Source organism: Rosa chinensis, chromosome 4 (assembly GCF_002994745.2).
Source record: "Rosa chinensis cultivar Old Blush chromosome 4, RchiOBHm-V2, whole genome shotgun sequence".
Taxonomy (NCBI): Eukaryota; Viridiplantae; Streptophyta; class Magnoliopsida; order Rosales; family Rosaceae; genus Rosa; species Rosa chinensis.
In genome coordinates, this window is record NC_037091.1 from 61,154,335 (window position 1) to 61,177,590 (window position 23,256).

The 23,256-nt window shown below is 37.4% G+C and overlaps 4 protein-coding genes across 4 annotated transcripts; 1 reads left to right on the forward strand and 3 right to left on the reverse strand.

The window, feature by feature from the left end:
• Positions 1-461: 461 nt before the first annotated feature.
• On the reverse strand, positions 462-3,613 carry LOC112198579 (erlin-1). Its single transcript, XM_024339732.2, has 9 exons — positions 3,421-3,613; positions 2,778-2,865; positions 2,636-2,703; positions 2,492-2,551; positions 2,235-2,393; positions 1,665-1,811; positions 1,049-1,263; positions 857-965; positions 462-774 (listed from the first exon to the last, which is right to left on the reverse strand). Exons 1-9 carry the CDS (start codon positions 3,547-3,549, stop codon positions 673-675), a joined length of 1,077 nt encoding a protein of 358 aa, XP_024195500.1. The 5' UTR covers positions 3,550-3,613; the 3' UTR covers positions 462-672.
• Positions 3,614-9,113: 5,500 nt separating this feature from the next.
• On the forward strand, positions 9,114-11,799 carry LOC112198233 (uncharacterized hydrolase YugF). The gene is made up of 10 exons (XM_024339317.2): positions 9,114-9,383; positions 9,503-9,597; positions 9,681-9,778; positions 9,862-9,911; positions 10,054-10,149; positions 10,293-10,382; positions 10,470-10,562; positions 10,683-10,778; positions 11,219-11,284; positions 11,483-11,799. The coding sequence occupies exons 1-10, from the start codon at positions 9,219-9,221 to the stop codon at positions 11,636-11,638; spliced, it is 1,005 nt and encodes a 334-aa protein (XP_024195085.1). The 5' UTR covers positions 9,114-9,218; the 3' UTR covers positions 11,639-11,799.
• A 1,326-nt stretch (positions 11,800-13,125) lies between these two features.
• On the reverse strand, positions 13,126-15,147 carry LOC112200129 (PLASMODESMATA CALLOSE-BINDING PROTEIN 3). Its single transcript, XM_024341142.2, has 4 exons — positions 14,938-15,147; positions 14,476-14,718; positions 14,341-14,377; positions 13,126-13,714 (listed from the first exon to the last, which is right to left on the reverse strand). Exons 1-4 carry the CDS (start codon positions 14,987-14,989, stop codon positions 13,471-13,473), a joined length of 576 nt encoding a protein of 191 aa, XP_024196910.1. The 5' UTR covers positions 14,990-15,147; the 3' UTR covers positions 13,126-13,470.
• Positions 15,148-21,722: 6,575 nt separating this feature from the next.
• On the reverse strand, positions 21,723-22,877 carry LOC112199708. Its single transcript, XM_024340683.1, has one exon. It carries the CDS (start codon positions 22,875-22,877, stop codon positions 21,723-21,725), a length of 1,155 nt encoding a protein of 384 aa, XP_024196451.1.
• Positions 22,878-23,256: the final 379 nt, after the last annotated feature.

A 23,256-nucleotide genomic window follows, 5' to 3' on the forward strand; every position in this document is an offset into this window, starting at 1 on the left:
ATCACACCAATCAATTGAAACATCGATAAAATATTAGAAGGCAAAAATTAGTTTTTTTTATTTTTATAATTCAAATATCAATTTGGTCAAATTTATTAAAAAAAATTAAATTATTAATCGAGATCTTTATGAGTGTTACTGTGTTAGTGCATAAGATTATTTATTGTTGTTTGTTCTGAAATTTGAAGTGGACCTTATAGCAAAAGATTAAGTTACTTTGAAAATTTTGTAGTGGGTGCTCTAACCACTGAGTTAACACCACTCAAATATTAAATTTACAAATTGCGCTCCATTAAGATTTTTTGTAGCAAGCTCCATCATTTTTCTCCTGAAGATTAACGTTGCAAATATTTTGCTATGGTACGGCAAGGAAAATATCTCTCATAATCTTGTTTTCCTCTCCCTATTACATTAAGCAATAGCACATTTCCAACTAGAAAAGAAGGCAACACATGTCAAAATCAGAAGTTTGCAACCAGAAGGAAAATTCTAAGGCATCCGTTTCAATTCTAACACCAGGCAATGTAGAGATTGTAACAAAAGAAGTTTAGCAGTCAGCTACAGAAACTAGATCATGTTCTCTCTCTCCCTAACCTGTGTGTTTAGAGTTTGTTTATACTTGATACCTATCATAAGCTAAAGCATTTCACATATTCAACTCCTGAATCTCTCTCAATATGCTGCACTTCCTCCCCTGGCCACATCTCCCGACAACTCTCTGGAAACCTTTAAGAAGTTCCCCAGCAACCTCTGATCCAAAACCATATTTGGTACCTGCAGAACAAAGCTACTGAGTAAAGTTTGTAATACAACTAACACACACATATGATCTAGATAGATAGATAGAGAGACAGACCTTGTCCCCAAAGAAAACTTTCGTATTGTCAGCAATAGCCTCGATGAATTTGAGCTCAAGGAACTGCGGAGTAAGCTTCAGTCTGTTTGCTTCAGCCTCTTTCATGACTCTGAAATTGGGAGTAATACCATTAGTCACTTTGCAATCACAATATAATTCGTAAGCGGTGGGAAACTAGAAGGCATATATTACTTGTAGAAATCAGCATCTGCTACACTCTTTTCCCGAGCAAGATACATGTCATTTTCAATTTCTTGCTGCCTCCTGGAACTGTCCTTCTCCATCAACTTTTGCTCCATGAGAATCTTACTCACGTTGGAATTCTTCTCGGCTTCACTTATAGCCATCTTCTTCTTGGTTTCTGCCTCTTTCTCCACCACTCTCTGTCTCTCAATAGCAATTAGGACCTACACAGTAACAATCCAGAACACATGATATATTAACACATGTTGTAACTCTGGGAAAGGGATAACCTAAAATCTTATAACAAATTTATGCTTGTCAACATATGCATGTCTATTTGATACTCTAATGTTTGGGCATCAAGAACTATGCAGAGTAAAACTTGACACATAATATTTGTCTCGCAATGAGTCAAATGTAAAGGACAAATGAATTATTTAGGAAAACAGTGCATAAAGGAATAAAATTGATAAAAAGCAGGAAGTAAGATTGGGATGAACAAATTATTCAACAAATTAGATTCAACGTAAAGATTCAAAGTCATAGTGAGCAACCATCCATGTTCAAACGAAAACAAAGGATGAAACAAATTGATGAAATAGAAGGAAAGTATTTTTGTCTTTACCTTGGTACGTTGCTCCTCCATCTGCTCAAAGTTATGTCTTACACTATCTGGGATAGTTGGCTTTGTGACACGGACACTGAAAATTTCAATACCTGGAGCATAACGTGTGCAATCACCCTGAAGAGCTTCTTTCATCTTTTCATCAATCTGAAAGAGTTGAATATATTGTTTTGTCAACAGAAATTTATATCAATCAAGAAATAATGATATGGTTCTGGACATAAAAGATAAACTAAGTTCAGTCCACATGTAATATATAACAAACTACCTCCATTAAAACATGTAGAATAAGTTAAGTACCAGAGGATCCTTAACAGCATTCAAGCTCAACAAACATGTACAACAGCACAGCACTAATATATCAACAGCTCATTCGTGGAGGCATAACACTAGAACCAGTGACAAACCCTAGGGAGCTTGATTCAAATCGAATGTAGAGCCCTACATATAGATTGCCTCACATGGGCCACAACACTCAGGTTTATATCAACAAGAAAAACTATGAGCACATGTATAGTTATTCAGATTGAGACACAGCATATGGTGCAACTCATATGCTCTCTGGTTTACCTGATCGAACACATCAATGTAGACATCTTGAAGTGAATGTGAGCTGCAGAACTGATTGATCTCATGATGAATTTTGTCATATATCCATGTACGGTCATACTTCACACCATAATTGAGAAGTGTCTCATATACAAATTCCTTGCGAAGCCGGTTAACAACCTGAAAAGGGCATCCCAATCAATGCATATAAACTGCGGATATTGCAAATTATTACTTGACATAACATTAACAGAGTGGTACCATCTCATATCCCCTACCTCAATCTTCTCAAAGTTAATCACGACACCCCCCTTTGTACCACATGGAATATCCTTCACCTAACAAATTTCACATGATTGTTTCCAGTATAAGAATACAAAGACAAGATCCTCAAATCTTCAAAACTGTGATCACCAAATTACCTGATCAGTCTGAAGGGTGACTTGAACAGGCTCAAAGTCGGTTATCAGGGGAAGCATGAGATGAAACCCTGAAATTTAAAGTTAATCAGAAGCAGCAGGTAAAGTTAAAGTCCTATACAAGCAGCTGCTTAAACTAAATTACCTGGATCTGTAACAGTCTTCAGAAGAGCACCTCCTCTCCAATACACCCCAGCATGACCTTCCGGAACTTGGTGCAGACCGCTGATTACCTGTCAATATGAGCAAATTCCAGTTTTTAACAATCTAACATACTACTGATTGAAGTTCACTACGTAGAATACCATAACAATTAGCAAAATCTTAGTTAAAAAATGTCAGTCCAATCTATTTCCAAATTCAACCGGAACTATAAACTATCTTATAGTCTATAGTGTCATCATATCTACAATCCAAAACTTATACAACTCATGCTTACCAAGAACTTAATCATTAATGATAATAACAAGGGGAAAGTGCAAAATCAAACAGATAAGTAGATGAAAATCCACAGAAATTTAGGCATTAAGTTGAAATTGAGAGCGGCGACGTGGAAATCAAACTAGAGCAACTACATAAGTGACAATAAATTGATCGATGAACAGTTGTATTGGTAATTAGATTCAAAGTAAAATGAACAAAGCTTCAAATCAAAACCCTAGCTCAAATGCGATGGAAAAAAACAGAGTACAAATCGGACGGTGAAAAACGAGTTTGTTGAAAACGACGGAAACCTAGCCGGAGTTCTCAGAGCGACGACAGTAGAGTAAACGTGTCAGAGGGGTTACCAAAGTGAAAATGGCGACGGCAAGGAACAGGAAGAGAACGAAGCAAACGGCCGAGAAATCGCCGCCGTCTTGATTCTGAGGCCGAGGGCGAGGCTGTGGAGCTGTTTGTCTCTGCTGCTGTGAGTACATGGCGGTTCGCTCACTCTCTCTCTGTTTGGGTTGCTAGTTCTCACGCTTATTTCATTTCTTTCATTACATGAAATCGGATTCGGCTATTTAAACGGCCAGCCCGTGGGTAGGTACGGATGGTGAATCGGGTCATTACATCATTACAGATTGACCGTTGGATAAAGCACAGGCTACACGTGGAACGTGTTGGAGAAACTGTTTTGTGAGGTTTCGCGCCTTTTATTCATTATTATTTTACGTTCTCTCTGGACTCTTTGGGGTTTAGCTGGCCCGATGGTGCTCCTTTTAGGTTTCGAACACAAACCCTCAAGTCTTTTGATTCTCCGATCGTGACTCAAGAGTTTTCATTTTCCTTTGTTTGTTTGAACTGAGTTAGAATATTGTCTTCCGATCCTCTCGGTTTTCGTCTCTGTGGTCTATGGCTTCCTCTTTTTAATTAAGTCTATGTTATCTCGTGGTTGTCATCTTCTTGGATGATGGGCCGACATTCTAGTTTGATAACTCATTTCTTGATTCGATTTCGGTTTCGGGTGGTGGGATGGTCGGTTTGTTGATAGAAATTGGTTGTTAATGTAGGGTCTGGCATAAATCTGGCCAAGCTCTAGTTGAGTTTGATATGTTGATATTAACTAATACTTCATTTCATTATGACTTTCTTCATATTTGGAGTAGACTCCTTAAGGCTGTATTTGACGAAGTAAATTGTGGCCTTGGCAGCGTTTCTAGTATAGTCGGTGATGCAAGTGGTTCGTGTAAGTTGAAATTGAACGATCACAAGCATATATTCAGCATAACAATTACTGTTACCAATAGAGCAAGTAATTAGAGATATAAGTAATTCATATTCCCTCTTAAATATATTTATTGTATGAATCAAATGAATATATTGAGAAACCTAAATAGTTTGAATCAAGCACTAAGATATCGGAATATACATGCATTATTGTGATTACAACTACCTTTTATGGGAGGGCATTGTCTTGCCCCATAGATAGACACCACACAGAGAAGTACAAAAGATCTATATTTGAGATGGTGACGCAGTCGGAAGTAACGGGGTTTAGAGCATCTTTAGCAATGCTAGCCATTTTTGAGTCAAATTTTAGCTAAAGTAGCTAAAAAGTTATTTTAGCTAGCCACTTTAGAATTACGTCTGCATCAATGCTCTCTATTTTAGCTAGTTTTGAATTTATATTATTTTTTAAATGAAGATTAAATAGTTTAAATGTATTTATAAATTACATAAAATAACTTAAAAGGAATGTTTTAAATTATAGAGAGCCTCATCCCGCTCTCTATATTTAGGAGCGAGATAGCTAAAAGTTATAATAGAGAGCCACTTAGGAGTCTGGTGCAGCTGCTAAAATAGATAAAAAGCTAAACATGCTCTCCAAAATAGCTAAGGAGTCAAAATAGAGAGTCTGCTAAAGATGCTCTTACAAGCGATAAATCATAAAAGACATAATTCTGGAGTCCACCAAAGAAATAGAGAAAAATCTCTAGATTTTAATAAATTTGATATGATATACAAAACATGATGGTGCTTATATAGACATCCAAGACCTAAAATTATAATCTAACAAGAAATACTAAAGAATCCAAATTTAAAAGGAAACTAAAAACCTAAAATAAAAAAAGAATTCTAAAACAAATGTAAAACTAGCCTCAAAATATTAAATCCTGAATCTAATAATTAAAACGATATATTTTGGCCTAAATCTGTTAGGGCTCACTAAAGTGAATATTGAATATCTCGTCGTTCCCGTTCTGGAAATATATCATGCTTCTCAAACAGATATTCTGGCAAAAGTTGATCAAATCTAATTCACAATCAAAACCTGACGTTTTGTACGAGTAACCTGAAATGTCCAAAACCAAATCTTCTTGAACATTTCAGCGGCTAATAATCTCATTACGCGTGAGTTACCTATTTTCTAATCACTTTTCTTGATTCTACGCCGCTTCTTTGATTTTATGGTTTTCAGACTAAACCGGACTCATTCTCGTCCTATATCAGATGGCTTCATCAGTTCCAACATGTATACACCTTGTTCTAAGGATCTACATATTTTTTTCTCTACAATTATATATGCATGTGTATGTGTGAGTGCAATATGTGTGTTTGTGTCTTATATGCAATTGTATTAGTGTTTCAAATTTGCACTTTCAGTTCAAGCATCTAGGAGTTTAGTTGTGGCTGATTGGATCCTTTTCTTTATTCATCAAGGAATCCTCTCTAATAACCAAGGATTGCCTAATCCTTTGCTGACAAATTTGAGATGCTCGGAACAATAAAATCTTCAACAATGCTCTGACTTATCCCAATAAGATTGTTCATGCTGCTGCTTTGATTGGCTCCAATTATAGGAGACATAATCCCACTCCTTTGAAGGCACATCAGGCTTCTTCATCTACTATTTGATGGAAGCCCAACCTTCCCCCCCCCCCCCCCCGGCGCGTGGGGCGGAACAATTAGAAGATTCTCTAGAAGAAATACGGGTTCCGCTTTTGGCGACAACATGCTATGAGGTGGTGATCCCATTTATGGGGTCAAATCAATACGTTCTAAGAAAAAATATTTGAATATAAATCTCATCAGTATCATACCAAATCCATCAATCGAATCGCTTTTTCGAGAAATACGAGACATCTAAGTCATACAAGTAAAGAGATTTATTCATTGATAAGAAAAAGAAAAAACGTGAACAGTGATTGGATTGATGATAAAATAGAATCATGGGTCTCGAACAGTAATTTGATTGTTGACAAAGAAAGAGAATTCTTGGTTCAGTTCTCCACCTTAACAGGAGCATAATTATGCGATGTTAATAGTGTTAACCTATACTTTCTTTCTTATTTTAGTGTATTTTCTAGTTATTTATGTTGTTTGTTTGTTTTATAGGCATCTTGGAGCAAAGAAGGAGAAAAGAAGTAAAAGAGGGATTGAAAGGCAAAATCTGCAAATCTGCCTATGCAGATCAGTCAATTTCGACAGATCACTGAGACCAGCTCACGACAAACTAGAGGATGATCTTTATATTGATGGAAAGTCTTGGATGTCTAGTTTCCAGATCTTTTTACGGCTCGTCAATATCATTTTTCTAAAGGAAGTTATGGCCAATTTAGTACAAGAAAGTCATGTTGCACGTGAATCTGAGATTGGACGGGAATTTATGTTTCGAAGCCCAAATCACACCGAAAAGCCCGAGGACGAGTTTGTGCATCATATTCTGACTAAATGGCATGATGTGAATTGTTGGAATAAGTTATCAAGTTCAAGAGCCAATAGGAAAACTCCACCTAAGCACGTGAACTAAAAGAATTAGGGGTTTTCGATTTCCTAGCTACACAACAAGAAAGATGAAAGCAACCTCTAAGCATATAAAAGGAGATCAATCTGCAGCAACTCTCTCGCTCTCTCTCTTCCTCCCTTTTCTTTAGTTAGTTTTGTTTCTTCTATGTTTAACTAGTTCTTATTAGTTAGGGGGCTGCTTGAAGTCCCTAGACATGAACTACAAGATGATTTGATTTTTGATTTTATTTTCTTTTAATTCAAGATGGGACTTTTGTTTACTGCTTTTCTATTGATGAATGCTTGTTTGTATGCTTTGAGTGCACGCTTAATATGCATGTTAGGATTCTACCGCTTTGATTGTTTGATGCCTGTGTCAATAGTTGAACTCCTCAAACCTTCTAGAGCAGCAATTGTTAGTTTTCACTATCAAGTAAACGAAGTCCTAGGTTTAGCAAGGTGCTAAGTTTATTGCGATGCCTAGTGATGTCTCAAACTCTTTTAGACCTTAATGATCTCTGCATATTTAATTTAATAAGCGTACCTTTAGGTTGTATTGCTTGGGAATAGTCTAGGTGTAGAGCACTTCCTGCCTAGCGTACGAAGTAAGAAAGGGTAATAGGTTGTGTTCAAGCGTACCAAGCCAACCTGAGCATCTTCATCTAGATTAATTGAATAAGGATTGAACAAATTGTCTTGTGTGTGATTTTCCAGGGTGGATGCATCTTCCCTAATTATCTTCATCATATTGTTTTCAAACCATCTTAAAACCAGTTTTTGTTATTTTCAGCTTCTGTACTCTATATATATATATTTAGAATAGTAAATCAATTCCTAATAATACCAAATTTTGTGTACTAGATCGATGCCATGTGTGTCTAGTATATCTCTGTAAATTTTTGTAATTTTCTGAGTAGTGTAGATTAGGTTTTCGACTGCTGTTCGCTAGGAACAGTGGTCACTTTTGTGACATTGTTTTGAGTAGTTATAACCTTAGTCCTATGCGGGAAAGACCTTTATTTACCCTTACTACAATTGACAATCTTAAGTGTGAATAAGGAAAATCAATACCTTATAAACTTAGCTATCAAATGACAGAAAAAAGGATTGATCAAATTCTATTGAGTCTGACTCATAGTGATCATTTATCAAAGAATGACTCTGGTTATCAAATTATTGAACAACCGAGAGCAATTTACTTACGAGGTGGAAGAACAGATATTGACTATTTATACCGGAACAAACGGTTATCTTAATTCATTAGAAATTGGACAGGTAAGGAAGTTTCTTGTTGAGTTACGTACTTATTTAAAAACAAATAAACCCCAGTTCCAAGAAATCATATCTTCTACCAAGACATTTACCGAGGAAGCGGAAACCCTTTTGAAAGAAGCTATTCAAGACCAGATGGAACGTTTTCTACTTCAGGGACAAGTATAAAGAAAGTGATTACTTTGAATGTTGATCAATCTTTCTATTAATTAGAAAATCAATCTTTCTATTTAGAATATGCTTTTCTATTATGATCTTATGACTTTATCGTTTCTAATAAACTTTATTGTTTACTATCAATTCTAAATTTAATAAATAACTAATTTTTTTATTATTAATTAATAAGAAGTTATCCTTAATATAAAGATAAAAACAAAAATTAAGCTCAACTTTAACGACTTAGTCAAGCTCCATAACAATGCGGCTGCGGGTTTCATCATTAAAAATTCAAATGGCCGGGCTCTCTTTACTTGCTGGAGCTCACAATCTCAGCATCTGCAATGTCCCTAGCTATTGGCTAGGGCAGTGCTCTAAAGGACGGACTTCTTCATGCTCTCCATATAAACATCACCATAATTAAAGTAGCAGGCGACTCTATGTTGATCATCAACTATATTAATAATTCCAGCGAAACTCCATAGCACCTCAAACCCTTGATTCGAGACATCAAGAGTTAGCTTTAAGATTTGAAGTTATTATTTTCTCTCATGTTCTTCAAGAGGCTAATTTTGCTGCGGATGCTATCACTTCTATTTTGAACATGAAATGTTGTGGATGCTATTTGGCCATAGTCTCTCTAATTCAAAATTTTAGATTAATTCCATCCTACCCCGCATTTTGTGTCTTAATTTCTTTGTCTTCTACAAAAATAAAAATAAATAAAAAAAAATTACAAAGAAAATGAAAATGAATATTGGCTATTGATGTGCTGCATCGACTTCACCCTTTTCCGACGACTTAAAAAAAAAACAGGTGAAGTCCAAACGCACCGTTTTGACAAGAACCTCCCCGCTCCACAAACATAAACCACGACACGACCATCTCCTTCACTTTCCTGGAGATGGATAGAGTATTCCATTCAAACCTCACCCGCAGGTGAAGAAAGATGTTAACACTCACAGCCAGCTCTCTCCCCATTCACACCGCCTCCACAGTCCAAAGGGGTCTCACTGTTCGCTCCGATGCATTCCCTTCTTTCCTTCCCAAAGAGGTCGAGAACATCAAAGACCCATTTGCCCGGAAACTCGCTACACGAATCGAAAGGCTTCCCGTAACTCCACCCATCACCACCCATTTCTTCAATTTTGTTTTCCGGGTAACTTTAGTAACTGTTTCTTTTCTTTTGGGCAATGACTGATTCCTGTGTTCATTGCCAACATTAACATTCAGGTTAGTTTTGGTGAGAATTGTGTTATGAGTAGCTGTGTGAAGCCGTTGGTTCGGAGCGAGAAGAGTCCGGTGGTTCTTCTCCATGGTTTTGACAGGTAACTAGTACATGCAACAAGTTGACACCATTGCTTGAGATGATGTGGTGTGATTTTTGGGTTTCACTCTTCTTATTATTCAGCTCCTGTTTAGAATGGAGATACACTTATCCATTGCTTGAGGAAGCTGGCCTCGAGACTTGGGCTGTTGACATTCTTGGTTGGGGTTTCTCTGATTTAGGTTGGTTTGTCTAATTCTTTGGGATTTGTTTAATTGCTTTCTCCTTTATGTTTGATTGCAATTTTTGTATTGTTATGTGCTAGAAAGACTCCCCCCATGTAATGTGGCCTCGAAGCGTGACCATTTTTTTCAGGTACAATTTCGCTTTGCTTGAATCCTCCTGTCTTCGGTACTGTATTCTATTTTAGTGAAGACAACATTAGGCCTGTTGCTATGATCATTAGACTCTCTTTTAATCTGTTGATGAGAGACTAATAATGATTTGTTCATGACAGCTTTGGAAGTCCTACATTAAAAAGCCAATGATATTGGTTGGACCAAGCCTCGGTGCTGCTGTTGCAATTGACTTTGCAGCCACCTATCCAGAAGCAGTAAGTGCTTTCCGGTGTTTGATATTGGAATTCGGCTCTATAAATTCATTAGGAATGAAATTCAAGTGGTACATTGAAGAGGGTGTTATAGTTAGTGTTTCTAAGTTTAATGAAAGTTGAAAGTTTTCACATCTTCTTTTCAGGTTGAAAGGCTAGTTTTGATTGATGCAAGTGTGTATACAGAAGGCACCGAAAATCAACCAACCTTGTCTAAAATGTTAGCCTATGCTGGAGTGAGTGTTTCTCAGTAGTCACTAATTTCAAATCCCTTGTTGCTGGATTTCATCATTGAAATGACCACATACACTTTCGTGACACAGGCATATATATTGAAGAGTTTCCCTTTGCGCTTCTATGTAACCTTTTTGTGCTTCACTGGTATATCATTGACTACCAGCCTAGATTGGACAAATGTAAGGGTTTCACCTTAAAGAAATTGCCTTTATATATATTTGTATGCAATTTCTTACTTTTAAAACTGTTAGGATTTTTCGGGGCTGAAGAGATCCTAATGCTGTTGTTTCCTTATCTAGATTGGCCGCTTGCATTGCTGGTTTCCTTGGTGGGAGGATGCACTTGTGGATTTCATGATGAGTGGGGTGTACAATGTTAGTGCCCAGATAGAACAGGTAGTCAATTTTATTCTTCATTAGAGTTTGACAATTGCTTTAAAATTTCAATCATGCATATAGGAAAGAGGAACCTTACCTTATATGCCAAGATGAATAGTTAATGTTTAACTTCAATTTTATTCTTGCTTGGTATTCGAAGTTACTTTTATCCCAGTGCCAAATATGAGTTTTCCTGTTGAAAATATGATTCAAGTCTGAGGAACAAGAGGGATCGTACTTCCATAAATAACTAAATATTTTTTCAAGATGAATAAAATCAATTAATCTTTTGGTCAGTTTGATTGGATAATGTTTTTTTTTTTTCCTCCTCTTGTATGCACATGTACCACCGAAAGTGAAGAACAAGAAGTCTTATGCTATAGTCTAGGTTCTGTTCATTTTAGAATGTCCAAAACTTGTTCTTTGTTTGGTAATTCTCTCTACATTATGGTCGGCAGGTAAAGCAGAGGACACTTATCATATGGGGCGAGGAAGACCAGATCATTAGCAACAAGCTTGGAGTGGTAGTACTTTTCTCCTTTCTATAGGCATAATAAATGAACCATCATGTCTGTTAAAGAATACCTGGAAACAACTCTCCAAATGCATTCTAAGAGATCCTTGATGGTGCAAAGTTTTTCTTTCGAGTATTTCATCTATCCACAATTTTGCAATTCTTGACTATTGAATAATTGTCTAATTGTTTATACATTATGATGCAGAGATTGCACTCTGAACTGCCAGATGCAATTATACGACAAATACCAGATTGCGGACACATTCCTCATGTAGAAAGGCCGAGCTCTGTTGCGAAAATGATTCTGGAATTTGTTCGAGAAGCTCAGTACAAAGAGGTTGAATATAGTACTCAATTCTGAAGGTTTCCTTTTCATCTCCGCTTTGTTGATATTGAGCATAGTTGTTTTGAACCTCACCATTTCATGGGATTCACCCTGTCCTATATTTTATAAATTTGGCAAATCTTGAATCGTTCATCCATGATATCTTTTCTAACATAGCAAGGTATATGATTCAAGTACGAATGCATACTTGTCTAAACTGATAAAAATATTAGTTTCCGACATATATCCGTGTCATATTCAGACTCCTCATTAGCTGATGAACCAAGTAGTAGTTTTTTACTAGCATACAACTGCAATCCTGGACTAGGAATTATCTTCATTAGTGTTTCTCTATTGGTTGAGAATCGTTTTTGAAGAAGCTGAGTGGATTTTCATGGCCCTATATACACTATTCTGTGATGGTCGGCTTCAGATTCTTTTCAAAAATATTCAGGAACCATTGGGAATTTGCCAATTTGGTAGGAGCCTCTATTTTTTGGTCTTATCTATGAGTGTTCATACTCTTTGTTGCATTAAGTCCATGGTTCAACATTGGGTGAAAAGTAAGACCAAAAAACACAGTGGATTTGGGTGTCAGGATTGGAATGATTGTTGTCTCAGATTATGTCATTACTTCAAAGTCTGAAAGTTTATGGTTGTATGTGGTTGGTGGGTAGTTCACGAGTCTTCATCTCTCAAAGGTCCAATGCTCTAGTCATAAACAAAATTAGTTACATAGAGGTTTTATTTTAGTCATCTATTTATTAAGATTGTTTTCCACCTTTTCGGCCATGCATCACGTCAAGTTCAATTATTCTGTTTGGATTTTTGACCGGCAAGCTCGTTGTAGCCGTATATATCCATGAAAATCTGCTTCACGTATAAACTGGCTCACAAACTAGGAAAAAGCGAACACTAACAGCAAGAAAGTCCAACATGTTTTCGTTCCCCCTATTGGCTTGATAATTCATTTTCTTAGCAAAACAAAATGAGAGACATTGAGTAGATTAGTCTTGATTAGGGATTAGATTTTAACGAAAGAAGAAAAGAATTGTCATATTTGATTAGTGATTTACAGTCTTCACATTTTAATGCTCACTCTCCACTTCCCTTATTTCTTCAAAAATGATCGCGCGCTAACTTCCAGTTGGTCTGGTAATACTTTTTGTATAACGTTCGATGGAGTCATATGTTAAATTATCCTGTTTGAACTCAAAACTTCATCGTGGTCAGATTGAGTCGTGTAAAATCAAAAATCTATTCAGCTACCGACTTTGAAAGATTGATGTGACCTAAACCTCAAGTCGAGAACCTTCTGCCTCAAGTCTCTTTTCTTCTTTTCCCTTCCATTTGGCCCATTTGCCATTGTTTGGTGCACGGAGAAATTTGGAGATAATATATAGTAACTTCATTATGGACTAAGTTAACATGGTGACAATGAAACATCATTCTCCATGTTAACATCACCAATGAAAGAAAATAAGAAAAAGAGGCAACAGAAATGCCACACACATCCATCGAAATATATAATAACAGCAATGCTAAAATAGAGTAGTTCCATTAAATTAAAAAATACGGGCTCTGGCTCTCATTCATACATATACAAAATCTAAAAAGAAAGATTAGGTTCTTCTATACCCCCACAGAGCACTAGCAGTCATATATCATCACCACTCAAAATGGGAATCAAATTCCCCATCTTTTTCACGTTGGAGCAAGAAAAACAAAGAAGAAAAAGAAAACCCTAATGGGATTTGCCTCTGCACAGCCCCCAAATGTCATATCATATTACATCCCTACCCACCATAACCATTCTGAATCCTGAAGTGGTAAACTCTCATCCACACATCGAATCCCACCAATCAATATCAACCCCACAGCAACAAAAACACTGAAAAGGAGAAAGCTGCTGCTGCTGTGATGAAGTGAGGAGCCATATCAGGGCTTGAATCAGTGAGTGAACTCCCTGTTGGACTTATTCCAAAGACTGAGGGAGTTGTACTGGGGGTTGTTGTGCCTGTGGTTGGAGTTGTGGTTGGGGTTGTGCCTGTGGTTGGAGTTGTGCTTGGTGTTGTGCTTGGAGTAGTGGTGCTTGAGTTTGTGGTGGAAGTACTGCACAAGATAGTAAGAACAACAAAATCATCATGTAAAATGTGTAAAAGCATGCATTGATTCATTGAATATGGAATTTTAAATCCCCTAAAAATTAACAATGCTTTAAGGTAAAAGCAAAGGCCAAAGGGGAAGGGAACCTAATTTGGTGGAAAATATAATCTTTCTTAAGTGACAATGCAGTGAACATATGTGAAGGCAGTGAAGCAGAGGAATTGAATATGTGGGAGAACAAAGAACTTATGAGGTATCTACTTCATGTCTTCATGACAGCTCAACATATGTGACTTATATATTCAAGATCTACTTTTCTTAATCACCGTCCAAAACTGCTCATTAACCCCACTTCAAATTTTACTTCAGGCAAAACCCATTTCAAATCTACCAATTAAGGATTACAAGGTGCAAGTCCAAATTGAAAGGTTGCACACTTGCACCTACCTATCATCATACCCATTTAATTGCACACAAGAAAACAGAGGGGATTGATATCTTGACATTGACAATAGAATTTCTATCAGGGACTTGCAGATATAAATTTTTGGCAGAGGTAGATCCCCAATTTTTATTTTTTATTTTCATCCAAAGTCAAGATTTAATATCAGACAAAGTACTAAAACACATACCTGCCACTTGCAGGATAAACACAAGTGGAACTCGTGGCTGTTGATCACCAAGAACAAAAACAAATACAAGATCAGTAACTAAGATCAGGAAAAACAAAGAACTATGTGAATAAACTGGTAAGGAGCACTACTTACTACTTGGAGGAGTTTGGCTAATAGTGGCAGCTCCTGCAAAGTCACAGCTCATTTGGGTTTGCCCCTTCTTCTGGAAATAGCTATTAACTGCCCAGTTGCAGTGGTCTTTGACTGTGTTGGGGTTGTAACACGCACCGTTTTGAAGTATTGGTGTACAGTCAGCTCCCGCTCCACAAGCATAGTCCAGTGCCTTCTGAAGAGTAGCATCACCAACCCCATCTTTACAAATGCAATAAGTAGCACCTATTCCACAAAACCCAGAACAAGAACATCAGTTTCAGTGTCCCTTGTTCTCAAATTGAAAAAGAAAGACAGAAACTTTCAGAATCAAATTGAAGCAGAACAGAAGAAAGATTGAAACTTTGATGGAAATAAAGGTTTGTGATGGTTTGCAACCTTTACATCAGCAATAATAAGATCAAAGTTTATGAAAAGAAGCAAAATCAAGGAGCTTGAGCTTACTTGAATGCCCAGTGAGGGCCAAGAAAAGCACTATATATACTAAAGCAGCCATGATTGAAGCTCAGATTGTCGGTGAAATTTGAGAGAGAGTAGTAAATGGGATCCTTTAAGAGGGTTGAATGGTTTTTTTTGAGAGAGAGAGAGGATGGTATTGTGGAGAATGAAGAAATGGAGAATTCTAGTAGACAATCAATAATATGAGAGGGACGGTGGGTATCTATTATCGGGGTGCTTTATAAACCTTTTTTTAATTGAGTTTGTTTTATACATTATGTGGCCAAATCCTATTTTATACTATACTTTAGATTAGTTTAGAGTGCTCCTCAATGTAGTATTGTAATGGACTGTAATCACTGTATTGTTTTTCTGACCCTTCAAACGGTCTTAAACTCATCTGGGTGGTTAAGAGTTAACTCTGAGGTGGTTTAGCTCGGGTTGGTGCTCCTCTATGGGATACCCCACCATGGAGGTTCATGGAGATCTTTTTTGGGATGTGTTGTCTCAGTGTGGGTTTGCTTTGATTGAAGGCATCAAGCATCAGCATCATTATCTCTGTTGGACACTTGGATGCATGGCTTTTCCACATTGGTCATTTACTTTTTTGGGTGGATCACGCATCACTGAATTGCTTCTTTCTTCTTCCTCGACTTGTTTCATTCGAAGTTTGTAACTACAATCAGTACCAATATAAAAGCTTTGAGCTTTAAAGCTATATAGAAAACTAGACCTATGTGATGATCGATCATCCCAGCTGTATTTTTTTTTTTAATGCGAATCATCATCCCAGCTGTTGAACCTAAAGCCTTTTCTATTGTCCTTTCCCATCCAAACCTTGATATGCAAATATTGACTCGAGAACATTAGAGCCGAAGAGCATAGTAGAAAGACGTACTTCACACTAAACAAATATAGAGTATATTAAGGGGAGTGAAATCCAAACTCTCTATTTTACGATTCACACTTCATTTTTTTTAATTTTTTTTTTTTATAAAAAACTTAAATTTTGTCTTTTATATAAATTTCTACTAAAAAAAGAAATGAGGAGTGTGGATTTATAACTATATATGACCAAGAGTAATATTAGTTAAACACGTTGTGCTATAATTGATCGTCCATGCACATATGAACAAGTTTTCATAGTTGACAGTTCTGATTGTTCCCGTAATTGTCAAAAACAGAATTTCGATGAGTTTACACATACAAACGACTAATCTTAATATTTTACTTTAATACTAATAAAATAAAAAATATCGATCGATATGATGAAAATTCGATCATTACATCACTTTTATAATAAACCTAATGAGTTAGGTATGTGATAGATCCAATAAAACCTACCCAAGGCTTACTCATTCTGTTTCTATTGTGATTCTTGGTTGAGCTTAGCTTCTTCTCTCTTGATTATTTGGGTGCATATACTCAAATGTTTGTACAGCTTGGCTAGTCTATTCTTATAAACTCCACACAGAAAAACAAACTACTAACTTTCTACAGAAAAAACACGAATGACGTCGGTGCTAGGCAACAAATGCTGATCAGTAAGATCAAAATGATATCTCTAGGGTTAAGTAATTGAACCCTTCTATTATTTTTGATGGGTCATGCAAGCCACCGTTTTTAGGTGGTGCCAAAAGCTAAAACACTAGCAAGGAATCAAGGATTCTTGGGAAGTCTTCTGTGGAAATTGCTTTTAGGTGGCTTTTGTTTCATGAGTCTCTAAAGAGCAGCTTGATTGGGGACTTGAAATTCCTACCCAAGCTCAAAAGAGAATAATTGGACCATAAAAAAACAAAGGTAAGATGCTTCATCTTTCCAGTTTCTTATGGAATGGAGCCTTCGATTGTAAAGGTTACAGTGAAATCAAAGTCTACCTTTGCTACCTTAGCTGCCATTAGCACATGACCGTTCTTTCCATACGCACCGCCACTTGGGAAAGAAACACATTTTTATTAGGGGAATTCAGGCCGAGATTGAAAAGGAACAAAAGAAAAACACAAAAGGGTTTTGGAAGGTTGGGACTTGGGACCCAAAAAGGTGTGATAATTTGATCTTTACCAACATCCAACCATGTGATGATGTTCTCATCTAACTGTTTAGTAAACTTGATCTGTTTGGCTCCACCACACAGCCAATTCCCTCTTGGTCTCTTTTTGGGTAAGCATTCCTCTTGCCCTCTTATTAAGTGCCTAACCAAAGCTTGCGAAACACTACTTTTACTTATTACTTATGCAAGGTTGTTGACGTTTATGTTTTAGCTTCCAAACTTTTATAAACGTAATCGTGAAATTCACATATCTAGCTAGTAGTTGAGAGTATATATTTCCACAATCAATATCGTGACTTTGAGATCCTCCCCCTATAAGAGCAAGTGCACTGGTTTGCCCTTGACTGGTTATAGTCATGAAAAAGCTGATGTGGTGACTTTCTTTGTAAAATCTTCCCTTCCACCGGTGGAAGCTTGACCGGGCAAAACTGACTCCTTCCTGACTACAGCCAAGAAAATAGTCATGGGAATGACTATTTTCATGCCCAGGCAAGAAAGAGGCGAGCTCGGGGAGAAAGAAGGCTGCAAGGGAACGTGGGGGACGTCAGCAACACAGGGGAGAAGGAGAAGCGCCTGCTTGGGAAGTGAGGGACAGCAGCTTGACGCGTGGCGCCGCAACTGCTGAACGACTGCAGCAACGCGCTTGTCGCGTAGCGACATCCATTGGGCCGGCAGCTGCAGACCACGTGGAAGAGAACCGTTGGAGGCTTTGAATTCTGATCCCAACGGTCAAGAAATCTCAGCCCTCCATTTCAATTAAAGATGCAATCGTACGGCTTACAATTAACATGTATATATATGGTTTGAATTCTGATCCAACGGTCATGAAATCTCAGCCCTTCATTTCAATTAAATGGGCAATCCTACGGCTTACAATTAAACATGTATATATATGTTTGTAACGTTAATAAACGGTAACTAAAAAAATTTTAAAAAATTCTAAACATTTCTCTATAAATACAATTCTCTATCATTTATTTTACAACTCACACCAAAAAATTTATCTTTCATAGTAACCCAATTTTGTGCTTCCTCCTCTTTATATAGCTCTCATCTTCCAAATTTATTTATATCCAATATGGCTGAAGAAATGGGAAACACAGGTCCAATGGAGGGATATCAAACTGAAGATGATAATATCCAAGACAAAAGGAGATGGACGGATGAGGAAGATGTTCAATTGTGCAAGTCTTGGAAAATTATTGGGCAAGATCCGGCTGTGGGCACAAATCAGAAAAATAACGACTTATGGATGCGTGTGAGGCGACACTTTGTCGCAAATTGGCCCCAGAGCCGATCAGCTTCCTCTTTGCAAGGAAGGTGGAAAATTTTGAAGGTTGAACTCTTTGAGTGGCATTGTGCATTAAGGCAAGCGAAAAATTAGTACAAGAGCGGTTCGAATGCGGTTGATGAGGTATGTATTTTTTGATAAATCATTTAATTTGTTGATACATTAAATTAAAATATTACATGATAAATAATGTAGTTGATAAATAATGATGTAATTACAACAATGTTTATATTTGTACTAATTGATTTTTATTGTAAAACGGGATAGATACTTTTTTATTAAAATTATGACTTTTATATTTTTTAAGATAAATCTTATTGATACATTATAGTAAAATATGTCTTGATAAATAATATAGTAATTATAATATTGTTTTAATTGTAGTAATTGTTTTTAGTTATAATTAAAATATGTCTTCATTAAAATTATGACCTTTATATTTGTTGATAAATCTTATTGATACATTTTAGTAAAATATGTCTTGATAAATAATGTAGTAATTATAATATCGTTTTAATTGTAGTAATTGTTTTTAGTTATAATTAAAATATGTCTTCATTAAAATTATGACCTTTATATTTGTTGATAAATCTTATTAATACATTTTAGTAAAATATGTCTTGATAAATAATGTAGTAATTATAATATCGTTTTAATTGTAGTAATTGTTTTTAGTTATAATTAAAATATGTCTTCATTAAAATTATGACCTTTATATTTGTTGATAAATCTTATTGATACATTTTAGTAAAATATGTCTTCATAAATAATGTAGTAATTATAATATCGTTTTAATTGTAGTAATTGTTTTTATTTATTTCGTAGCGAGATGAAGCACATAAATTGTGGCATGCCGGGATGAAGAGAAAAAAGAAGCCAAAAAAACACAATTTTCAGAGTTTTGCTAGTTACGTTGTTGTGGAGGGTTTTCAACAATTTAAAGACATTCCTAGTCATACATCTGGAGGAACATCAAATGAAGGAAACCAACATACGCTAGGCCTGGCAACGTGCGGGTATAGTGCGGGTACGGTGCGGGTTCTTAACGGGTCGGGTTTTTAACGGGCCGACCCGGTAAGAACCCGTTAGCTTAACGGGTTTCACGGGCCAAACCCGGCGGGTTTGTGGGTTTTCCGTTGGAACCCGTTAAAACCCGTAAACTTTTTTTTAATTTTTTTTTTTAACTTTTTATCAAAGCAATTAAAACCAATTAAGACTTATATATATCCCCCTCATTTGCCATTTTCTCTATATGAACTTTTATAGTTTTCTATTTTGAAATTTTTTATTTTCTATCTTTTTAGATTTTTTTTCCTTTTCTTTTTGGACAAAAAATAATTCACAAATCACAATTATACGACGATCCAACAGTCGGACCCTCACAGATCACCAAGAGGATTATCTTTACCGATTTATACGATGATCCAACGGTCGGATCACCTAGAGGATCATCTTTACCGATTTATACGATGATCCAACTGTCAGATCCTCACGGATTGCCCCTCGTTTCATCCTCTCAAAATTATACGACGATCCAACGGTTAGATCCTCACGGATCACCTAGATGATCATCTTTACCAATTTATTCGATGATCCAATGGTCAGATCCTCACGGATCGCCCTTAGGTTCATCCTCTCAAAATTATACCACGATCAAACGGTCAGATCCTTACGGATCACCTAGATGATCATCTTTACCAATTTATACTATGATCCAACGGTCAGATCCTCACGGATCGCCCTTAGATTCATCCTCTCAAAATTGTACGAAGATCCAACGGTTGGATCGTCCCGGATCGCCCTTAGAATCATCCTCACAAAATTATATGACGATCCAACGGTCGGATCCTCATGGATCGCCTTTTGAATCATCATTGCACAATTATATGAAGATCCAACGGTTGGATCGTCCCAGATCGCCTTTAGAATCATCCTCACAAAATTATACGACGATCCAACGGTCGAATCCTCACGGATCTCCTTTTGAATAGTCTTTTCACAATTATATGAAGATCCAACTGTCGGATCCTCATGGGGAATAAGAAAAATTATAAAAATGCCTTGGTTGAAAAAAAAAAAAGAGAAAAGAAAAAAAGGGACCCGTATGGGTAATGGGAAATGGGTTTTTGGGAAGGATTTTTAGTTAACGGGTTCCAATGGGTTTAGCCCGCAAAACCCTTTAATTTGCGGGTTTTTTGAGTGCGGGCTTTTTTTAACCCGGATTAATAAACGGGCGGGTTTGTGCGGGTTTTTAGAGTGCCGGTATAGTGCGGGTTTGCGGGTTTCGGGTTTAAATGTCAGGCCTAACATACGCCTACACAACCAATTCCTGGAAATTCTCCCATCAACTTGGACATGGATGTAGATGAGGTAATTGCAGGTGAAACTGCAAATCTCAATGTGAGGCCTCAAAGAAGGAAGGCTGCCAAAGAAGCAATACGGAAAGGAAAGAAGGCAGCGAAAGATCAAAGTCCTTTGTCAAACAGTCTCGAGAGTATAGCGAACAACCAAATAGAGGCAACCAAGGGCAAGAAAAAACTCGATGACGAATTCGCTCGAAGTCTCCAAGAGGAAGAGAAAAGAGCATGTATCCTCTTGCAAATCGAAATACGAAAAGAGCAATTCCTATTTCAAGAAAGGCAAGATCGAATTAAAGAGAGGAAGAGTGTATTATGGAGATTGATACAAGTAAAATGACGCCAAATAAAAAGCGTTATTGGTCAAGAAAACAAAAGAAGATAGCGGAGAAAGAAGATCTTGAAGAGCAGCCTCCACCTTCTATGGGTGGATACTATCCGCAACCCAATTTTGGTGGTGCATTCCCACAATCAAATTTTGGTAGTGCATACCCACAACCTCCTTACCCCGGTGCATACCCACAACCACCTTACCCCGATGCATTCCCACAACCTCCCTTAACCGGTGGATTCCCGCCACCTCCCTTCACCGGTAGTTTCCCACAACCCCCTTACCCCGGTGGATACTATCCGCAACCTCCTTACCCCTGGGGATATCCTACACAACCACAATTTTCACCTTTCCCTATGGGTGATTCCACTAACCCTAACCTTAATGATGAGCCTTCAAACACAAATTGGATTTCTAGAGAGGATGATGATTATGATTTAAATAATTAGCCCACAATCTGCATGTTTGTAATTGTATTGTACTTATTCCTAGTTTTTCATTTATGTAAGCGACAATATAAGGAAATAAAAGTTGTATTTGGAAATTCCCCTTATTAAAGCACACACTTTATATTAAAAATCATAGCACATAATAAAAATAATACAAGCCAAATTCAAATCACATTGACATAAAAAACATATACATTGCCCAAATTAAAAGCACACCAACTTTCCAAAACATAATGCAAGCCAAATTCAAAGCACACAAACATAACAAAACATAGATATTAGCCAATTATTCCAAAAAATGCTCATTTATGATCTAAATCTCCATGTTGCCTTGAACGTTCCAGAAATGCTCTATCAGATCCCCTTGAAGGTTTGAGTGACTGTTTGCACTTCTAATGGCATCGTATCGATCCATGAATCCGTTGAAGTAATAACCATCTCTACCAACAGGATCGAAGTCATCACCAGTCGGTCCTTCCCAAACCTGGGCCAACCTGGGCCTCATATTGTTATCCTCTTCTTCATTGGACTCCAAATCCTCGTCGCTGTCATCTGGTCTTTCATCCTCGATTATCATGTTGTGTAATATAATACAAGTCAGCATGATGTATCGAAGGTCTTCTTTTTCCCAGCCACGAGCAGCTCTTCGAACAATACTAAAGCGCGACTGTAAAATGCCGAAACATCTTTCGACATCCTTCCTGTACCCCTCTTGAGCCTGGGAAAACTTCAGATCCTTCGGTCGTGTAGGCCTTGGAATTGATTTTACAAAAGTCGCCCATTGCGGATAGATACCTTCAGCGAGATAGTACCCTAAATTGTGAATCCTGTTATTTGCTTGAAATTGGACCCGAGGGACTCGACCAGTAGTGACCTCGTCAAACAACGGGGACTTAGCAAGGACGTTGAGGTCGTTGCATGATCCAGGCATTCCAAAGAAGACATGCCATATCCATGTGTCATAAGAAGCGACTGTTTCGAGGATGATAGTGGGCACATGTTTTCGACCGCTGTATTCTCCAGCCCAACCTGTTGGGCAATTCTTCCATTGCCAGTGCATGCAGTCGATGCTTCCAATCATCCCAGGAAAGCCCCTTCTCTCAGCTTTGGTGAGAAGTCTTCTGAGGTCGGCCAGATTAGGAGCCCGGAGGTATTCTGCCGAGTACAGATTAACGATTCCTCTTATAAATCGTTTCAGAGCCTGAATGGAGGTAGATTTTGCCATCCGACAATACTCAGCACATTGATCTGCCCCTGCACCATAAGCAAGCATTCTTAAGGAACATGTCAGCTTCTGCTGGGGAAGTAGTCCGACTTTGCCAGCAGCATCTGATTTCTGGACCCAGTACGAGTCGGTACCACAAAGATCACTGGAGATGCGGTTGAACACATTGTGACTCATCCTGTACCTTGTCCGGAATATCTCTTCACTGAAAACTGGACGCTCCACAAAGTAATCTTCCATCATGTTTTCCCTCTTGATTCCCTAAATCACTCCTCATTCGGTGCACGCCCCGGTTGAGAACCCCGTCGTCGTGATCCGGAGGAAGCTTCAGCTTCAGCGACTGCTGCTACCACAAGAGCATTAGTTGTACACAGCTCTTCAAGATCTTCATCTCTAGATTGTCAATACTTAGCCCACAATCTCTTCATTGAAAGGAGGGAAGGAGAGGATATGTGTTGGATCTAGAGAATATGAAAACGAATGAGATTTGTGAATATCAGCTTGTGAGGAATGGTGTGGTGCCTCTTGCTCAATTTATTTACAATTTTCACATAAAAAGTCATCAGACTTCGAGGACACGTGTCCACTCCTGGTTCGACGTAATCTGATCTGAAATTTTAGA

Coding starts and splice junctions, on each gene's coding strand:
- LOC112198579 (XM_024339732.2), bottom strand. CDS start 3,549: ATGTACTCACAGCAGCAGAGACAAACAGCTCCACAGCCTCGCCCTCGG. Junction 2,704..2,777: donor GAAGACTGTTACAGATCCAG/GTAATTTAGTTT, acceptor TTTAAATTTCAG/GGTTTCATCTCATGCTTCCC. Junction 966..1,048: donor GCAGATGCTGATTTCTACAA/GTAATATATGCC, acceptor TCCCAATTTCAG/AGTCATGAAAGAGGCTGAAG.
- LOC112198233 (XM_024339317.2), top strand. CDS start 9,219: ATGTTAACACTCACAGCCAGCTCTCTCCCCATTCACACCGCCTCCACA. Junction 10,563..10,682: donor CCAGCCTAGATTGGACAAAT/GTAAGGGTTTCA, acceptor TTCCTTATCTAG/ATTGGCCGCTTGCATTGCTG. Junction 11,285..11,482: donor TTAGCAACAAGCTTGGAGTG/GTAGTACTTTTC, acceptor ATTATGATGCAG/AGATTGCACTCTGAACTGCC.
- LOC112200129 (XM_024341142.2), bottom strand. CDS start 14,989: ATGGCTGCTTTAGTATATATAGTGCTTTTCTTGGCCCTCACTGGGCAT. Junction 14,719..14,937: donor GGCCCTCACTGGGCATTCAA/GTAAGCTCAAGC, acceptor TTTGTGGAATAG/GTGCTACTTATTGCATTTGT. Junction 13,715..14,340: donor GTTTATCCTGCAAGTGGCAG/GTATGTGTTTTA, acceptor TATCTTGTGCAG/TACTTCCACCACAAACTCAA.
- LOC112199708 (XM_024340683.1), bottom strand. CDS start 22,877: ATGATGGAAGATTACTTTGTGGAGCGTCCAGTTTTCAGTGAAGAGATA.